General features: G+C 39.9%; 1 protein-coding gene across 1 annotated transcript in view; it reads right to left on the bottom strand.

Annotated features, from left to right (window-relative positions):
• Window positions 1-279: 279 nt before the first annotated feature.
• Window positions 280-7,861, bottom strand: part of LOC128540903 (sulfotransferase 1C1-like) — a 29,472-nt gene continuing 21,890 nt past the window's right edge. The window contains exons 4-7 of the mRNA XM_053510896.1: window positions 1,140-1,266; window positions 960-1,054; window positions 494-674; window positions 280-392 (exon numbers count right to left, since the gene is read on the bottom strand). Of these exons, the coding sequence (XP_053366871.1) occupies window positions 280-392; window positions 494-674; window positions 960-1,054; window positions 1,140-1,266 (516 nt within the window). The remainder of the gene's footprint in view (window positions 393-493; window positions 675-959; window positions 1,055-1,139; window positions 1,267-7,861) is intronic.

Raw genomic sequence — 7,861 nt, 5'->3', positions numbered from 1 at the left:
TTTAATATTTTTGTGTAATAATTTAATGAAGAAAATAATGTATGTGTAGTCCCAAGCCAAAGGCTGAGTAATGTTACAGATTTGTCTACTGAATTACGCCAAAGGTCAAAAACATTTGGATGATAAATTAATTAAATAAGCAATTGTATTATTATTATTATTATTATTATTATTTAACATTACAGCCCAAATAATAATATTTTCTGTGTTCTAAACTATATTACGTGTTATCTCAGTGCTGATTAAAATTTTTAAATGAATTATTTTTTATAAATTCTTTCATAGACCAGTGCGGAAAAGTATGTCAACATCAGCCATTTGTCTGGCATAGTCCTTATCAAATGTCTGGGTCTGAGCAGGTGTGAAGTAGTTGGCCCAGTCTCCCACATCCCCTGCGGAAAATAAACACATTAATGTAACACTGAGTTTGACAGGACCATAAGAAATATTATATTTATAAATAATATTGAGACCTTTAAGTACCAATCCAGACCTTTTCTCATAAAAGGAGAGATGGAGTGGTCAAATATAACTTTTGGGATAGATGTGTAGTTGGCCATTGGATTTTCCTTCATGACATTAAAAGATGTCAGCTCCACAATCTTGTCAATGATGTCATCAGAAAGCAACAGGCCCAGGTACTGCATGATCCTCACTATTTCTTGACGAGGGTTCTAAATTTGAAATGTAAACCAATAAACAATGAGTACAAAGACTGAGCTGAAAATAAACTTGCTATTTACTAATGATGATGACAGAATGGTCCCAACTGTTGTTATTATTCATAGAAAATATTTGAATATTTTTTGGAACATTATGTTCCTTTTTGGGAATACAGTTATTTTATGCATGTTTTTTCTTTCATAGTTTTAAACTGGAAGCCACATTGGTTTTACATAAAAAGGCTACATAAAATCACTTGTTGGGAGTCATATTACATTAATTATATTATATTATACCTCTTTCATGTCCTCAAAGAAAATGTAAAGGATGTTCCTCTTCTCTCTTTCTTTCCAGTAACCTTTCACATGGTCATACCAAGAACCCCAGGGCACTGTGAACATAGGTATTGGTAAAGAACCTAATTTTAAGGTATTACTTATGGGTTGTTCAGATTAATAAACAGTATTGACCCTTACATTTTCCTTTCATGAACTTTTGGAGATATTCTTCCAATGAACCTGGCTCTGGTTGAAGTAGATTCATTTGGTCAAAGTGATAGTAGCTGATCAAGTTGTCTTTGGCATTTCGAGCCACATAAATAACCTGAAAAAATAAATAACAAGAGGATTTTGGTAGAAATGCCATGACTTATGCCACCCACTACTAGCCTTCGTTCATAGTTTTGTGTCCTTGCTTGTTTTGCTTGACTTTAGTGCAGATTTTGACTGAGTTACTTATACTATTTTTTTTATTTCTTACAATATTTGGGAGGCGTTAAATGAACAGTCCTTAGAGATATAAATTGTGACTTCTGTATTAAAGCCATATTTCGGGTTGCACAAGGTTCTGTTTAAGGCCCAATGTCTTTTCCCCAGTGTTTTCAGTTGTAAAAATGGTATTAGTTTTCACCTAGTTTGTGTGTCATTAGGCTAATGACACACAGTTGTATTGTATTTCAGCAAACCCAGGTTAGAAACATCAGTTTCATAAAGGTGAGACTAAGATGCGTGGCTGGCAGCATGGTTCTGGTGCTAACTTTATAAGTATCAAAATTAATAGTATTGTGCATCCTTCTCTTTATGACTTGTTAGTTCTTGTAAATTAAAGTTTTTCTTAGCTGTAGCTAAGTTAAATAAACATTTTCTGGGTGCAACTCCAAAGTCAAGGCCTGGTAATCAGAGTAAGTTGCTTTGCCTGATACAGTACTTGCTATGGTTTTACTGAACTACTGAAAAAGATTGAGGCACGCTGAAAACCCCAACTAGAAACTAAAACTTTGTAATTAAATTCAATTTCAATTCAGTTTTATTTGTATAGCGTTTTTAACAATTGTCATTGTCGCAAAGCAGCTTTACACAAATCAAAAGAATTATTTAAGTCTGTATGGAATGTAAGTGTGCGTAAATCAAGATGAGCAGATCGTCCCTAGTGAGCGAGCCACGGTTGACAGTGGAAAATGAAAAACTCCCTGAGATGGCAATAGGAAGAAACCTTGAGAGGTTGTTAGGTTGTTACACTTGAGTGTGTTAGGTGGCAGGCAGTTCAGCTATAACAGTTGATATTAATTGATGTTAATATAGAGTCCAGGTAGTAATTGGAGACAATTGAAGTCTTGAACTATCGAGCAATCTCAACCAAGTCAAGTCCTCAGAGAAACAGCCGTCAACACCAGTCGAGGCCAAAACTGTCTTTATGGTAGCGTGAAACCATCCCCAGACACCAGACGCATCCCAAAGAGACACACAGGGCATCCATGCAATGAGATCTCCAACCAGAAGCGGGGCACCAGGATGGGTTCGAAGGCAGGTCCGGAGGGCAGAGGGAGTCTGGATCACTGCCAGCTCAGGAACAACATGTGTAGCTCGACAGAGAGAGGGGGAGATAGGGAAGAGAGCAGGGGGTAGAAAGAACAGAAAAAGGGAGAGCAGAAGAGGAGAGAACAGTTAGGTATGGTCGCAGTCACATAATGTATAATAGCACTAAGACCCAGCAGGGGAGGTGAATACCCGCAGCGCAAGAGAGAAAAACCGTTGGCTCAGTTGTGATCACGTGTCGCTCGGCATCAAATCAAGAAGCGCATGCGTGATACATGATACATGATACTGGACTTTTCACCACACAATCAAACTTTTAGTGTAATATTTAACTCTATGGTGCAATAAATATATAACCCTATAAGTCAAATATACAATGTGTGCAATACAGCCTCTGAAAATGTGCAATACACTATGTATAGTTTATGTCTAATTTCCTGAATATTCCATAATATATCTCTGACTGCTCTTATTTATATTCATGTATATACATACAGTAGTTAATCAATTGGAATGGTTATTACCGTCGCGCTCACCGCCGTGTAAAAACGTCAGCGACCAAAATAAATCAGTTGCATTTCAAAGTCATTCGTAAAATGGCCGCCAGGTCGCTTGTTGCAGTAAATACAATAGTGACTGTTATACAGCGTATCTCTGTATCGGTTTATTGTTATTTAAGTTCTGGATTATTTTAGGTACTTTAAACACATTGTTGGGTTGCTCATGTTGGCTCATATGAGATGACAAATGAACACCTGGTTGCGTTATTTTGACCTAACAACTGGTTTATTCATTATTCTTTCCTTTCTCCAAATATCAGCCTGCAGAATGTTTGAAATATTACTGTTATTGTGTCACAGGTGTAGTTTTAAGAGTTGTATAGGCAGGAATGCGTGTGTATACAGCTTAAAACCTCCATCAGTTATTAAAGATAGCGTCTATTTAGAAAACATGCCCAGTGATTTCGTAGCTTCAGGAAATCTCCCTACGCTCTGCGCATAACACCGGGCCAACTCATGTCGGAAAGAATTTATAAACGGTTTCTAAATGTGCGCTATTGTTTTTTACTTATAAAATTTGTTAATTTAATTTAAATGAGGTTTGGGCTCGGGACTTCGATTCGGCATCGTGATTCTCCTCTTTAATTTACTACATAGTTTTAATCAGCGCTCAGCCGCATGCATGGAGTTTTCCAGAGCGCACCGGCAGAAGTAGACTAATGATTATGAACGCGTCAGGAAAACAGCAAGCAGACTGACTCTGACCATTTAAAAAAGTTTTTGCGTTCATTTTCTGACGCCCTCAAGTTCACCAAAAACAATACAGAACAGTGCAGCTCACAACACTTACAAAATCACAACACTTACACATTCACAACATTTTTTCGTTATTGTGAGTGCGCTTAAATAAAAGTTAAGTCTTATAAAGGCATGTAGTCTTATATAGTTTTATTATATAGTTTTTGCACATTAATCTGACAACAGTTTTTTCAGCCTGTCACGGCGTGCGCCCAAATCAATATCGCTCCTCGCTCACTAGTTAGGCGTCCTCCCCTTCAGACATGCGAAGCAGCGGGACCGCAGAATTACACATGACTGGTGAGCTATCGTTGATAATGCTCCCGGGCTTGCACCCCGCGCTATAAAATACTCGGGGTTTGTTGGGTTAAAGTGGATTTTACTACGCTCTGTGTATGCAACACGCGTGCAACAACGCGGAAGTGCGGCATGCAAGTGGGGCAAATGGAACGCGCCCCGGGGACTTCAAAGGAGCAAGAGGTGGGAGGGGCCGGTCCGGCCATCCGCGGAGAGCAGAGTCAGTGCGAGCGGACAAATGGCCATTGCACTCACACCGCGTAGTAAAATCCACTGTAACCCAACAAACCCTAAGTATTTCATAGCGCGGGGTGCAAGCCCGGGATCATCACCAGCCGTGCCTTTATTCCGTCATGTCATGTGGGCATTATAAGATTTGTATTGAAAACTTCTAACTAAAAAGTGGCAGCTGGCACGCCTAAAAATAGACGCAGGTTATTTTTTTATAGTCTAAATAAAAACCCTCCGATTTAATTTCCTAAAGTCTAATCAGCGCTCAACCGCACGCATAGTTTTCCCGAGCACGAGGATTTTTTTTTGTGCTAAATAATAATTATGCAGTATAATAATTCCTATTAATTCTGGGTTGTTCTTTTAGTGTCACTATAGTGCTTTACAATGCCAGACAACATTCAAATACAAATTATCCACCCTTCCCAGGTGTAAATCGGCTGTTCTAACCTATACATTCAGAGGAACTGAAATGCACTTCTCGCCACTTTAAAAACCTCTTGAATCTGAGGCTCGTCTGGAGACTTTCAGTGATTTCAATTTGTATAATTTTAATCTTCTGGATCTAGATTCTAAAGTTAACATTGTTGCCTTTTTAATCCTTGGAATGGAAGAACTTGAGATTTTCTTTATAATAGCGTAAATTGCATTGTTTTTAATCAGTCTATACACAATAATCTTCTTTGGTATTTTTTATTTTTTTTTAAACGGGTATGGGGGCTATCTTGGTTTATTAATCTCCGTGCCTGGTTTAGGTTTAGTATTCAGTGCGCATCTGTTATATTACAACTATCATAACACTCAAATACCTTTTATTGGGGGTTAAGTGACTGATGTGCCTAACATTTTTCAGCTGAGCCTTTGTTTCACTGAAAACGACCGCGACACCCCTCTCTCTCTTTCTCTCACACACACAGAGCCGACCAAATCATTAGCACGTCCCTCCCCCAAACAGCACAGACATTTACTTTTTATCCATAAGTAACATGGGTCGAACCCGTCACAAATCATAACAGCATACTGCATTTCATTCTTATAATAGCGCAAAAACACAAGCGGGGCTGAATGACCGACATCTGCTGACGCAGTAGAACGTCCTAACACGGTTTTAATTTTATGGTCATTTATTTCAGTTAATAAATCTACTATAAATTTAAAGAACACAAAAAAATAAGATGACACAAATCCCTACACGCTTTTTTTCTAATTACAAATGATAAAATCAAAAGGCTCACCGTGTTAACATTTATTGTGCTTAAATTTGATCCTAATAAGATTTAAATTTATTTGAATTTTAGAACAGTGGCAGCTGGAACACCTAAAATAGATGCAGGATTATTTTTTTATAATCTAAATAAAAATGCTTTTTTAAATGTGGGCTATTGTTATTTAATTGCAATATTTGTTAATTTAATTTAAATGGGGTTTAGTCTCCGGAATGTTGAGCATCATGATCCTCTTCTTTACTTTCCTGCGTAGAATCAGCGCTTAATCGCACGCATAAAGTTTTGTAAATTCGTTTAATGTTTAATAGTAAATAATGACCCCGTTGCGCTGTACCTCCGCTGGAAAAACCTTATGAAATACAAGTTTAGGACAATTATGATGATCTGCTACGGCGTGCGCGTGTGATGGGTGTGCGCCCAAATCTACTATAACTACTCCCTCACTCCGTAGGCTCCATGAATAGGTGGCAAAGGGATGTTCGTGCCGGCTGGCGATAATTAACGTTAATATGATCTCGGGCTTGCTCCGCATTATAAAAGCAAGGTGCGGAGTTTTGTCTGAGATCTGGGAAGTACGTGATGTAATGGAGAATATGAAAGAAGCATGTCAGTGGGGCGATGTGACGCGCCCCAGGGACTTTAAACAAGGACACTAGAATTCCGCCCTTTGATCTCCGCGCTGAGGACAGCGCGAGAAAAAGCTGCGCGAGCTTCCACGGCATCTTCACTCCCGCAATGTGCCCGCCTTCGCAGCCCCGCTGCCGAAGAGAAAAAGTGTGGTTAGGTTTTTGCGTCAGCAAGAACTCGCGCCGGCCACCAACAGCGGGAGAAGCGCCGTCACGAGGGAGTGTGCAGGAGCGCTGCCTCTGCGTGCTCAGTTCTGCCACTCCGCGCACCAACACTTATCGTCAGCTGTGTGCCCGCATGCCAGTGTGGCACAGCCCCCGGAACTGCACATGCACAACCTTTATCCCTTTCTTTCCATTCTCCCTCCTTCAACACTTTCCTTCCCCATTTTACCTAAATAAATTAGCCTTTTCCCTGTAAGACCTCGCCTCATGTCCGTGCTTTATGGTGCCGCCCGTGCAACATGGGTCGAATCCATTACAGATCATAACAGTCTACTGCATTTCATTCTTTTAATAACGCACAAACACAAGCGGGGCTAAATGACCGACACCAGCTGACGCAGTAGAACGTCCTGACAATGTTATAATTTTATGGTCATTTATTTTAGTTAATAAATCTACTATAAATTTAAAGAACACAAGATATAAAACGACACAAAACCCTAAACGCGTCTTTTCTACGCGTTTAGGGTAAATTCTATAAATTTGATCCTAATAAGATTTCATTTAATTTGAATTCTACATTTGCACTGTCATTTTAGTTCTGTGATTATAAATTTGTTTAACTACAATGTTTTACTTGAGTTTACTGTATCCTCTACTACGTGCAGTTCTAAAACTCTGTGTCTCATTAATCTAGCGGAGAATGAACTAAGGCATGAGGCGTCAGTCTGTAGTTATATAGCGCCACTCAGCGGTAAAAGCCAGCAAACGCACAAAGCCAAACGGTACCGCCGAGCGCCGCAGCGGTAGAACCTACATTCCGATTAGGTAACCACTGTATTTACACCCTCATATTTATATTACTATGCTATCTCTGTGGCTTTAACGGGACCTGGGTCCTAATTTCGTACCAGAACATGGAAGTGTGCTGGTATAACAATAAAGCTCCTTGAATCCTTGAAAACAGACTTTCTACATTTTTGCTTAGCTCGGGGAACAGACACAGTCTCAATATAATGAACCCTGAGTGGCGACTCTATGCAGCTAGCAGATGGTTGGTTTAGCCTGTCTGTCTCCTTTTTGGCCTGGGCTCTGAATTGTCACCGATTAACTGGGCCTCTTCTGAGACTATAAGCTATATTACAAGAAATGAGAGCAGCACCTTCTTGAGTGGGATGGACACCGTCCCGCCCTAACAGGCCAGCTTTGCCCTCAAAGGTCTTCCAATTGTCTGTGAAGCCCACATTGTTTTCAGAGCACCTCCTGGACATCCAGCGGTTCAGCGACCATAACCTGCTGTAAGCTATGTATGTCGCCACGTCTCATTGGCATGGGACCAGAGCATATTACTTCATCGGACATCACCTTCACTAATTTTAACACCTCTGTAAAGTTACCCTTACTAACCTCTGACTGACGAAGGTGTACATCATTAGCTCCAGCATGTACCAGTATCTTAGAGAACCTAAGCTGTCCTAGAGCCCTAAGATTACTTGCTATGTCCTGTGCTCCTGAATGCACCTGCCACTGGCGCACCTCAA

Source organism: Clarias gariepinus, chromosome 14 (assembly GCF_024256425.1).
Source record: "Clarias gariepinus isolate MV-2021 ecotype Netherlands chromosome 14, CGAR_prim_01v2, whole genome shotgun sequence".
Taxonomy (NCBI): Eukaryota; Metazoa; Chordata; class Actinopteri; order Siluriformes; family Clariidae; genus Clarias; species Clarias gariepinus.
The sequence above is the reverse complement of the archived record's forward strand: the minus strand, read 5'-3'. Positions and strand labels throughout refer to the sequence as shown.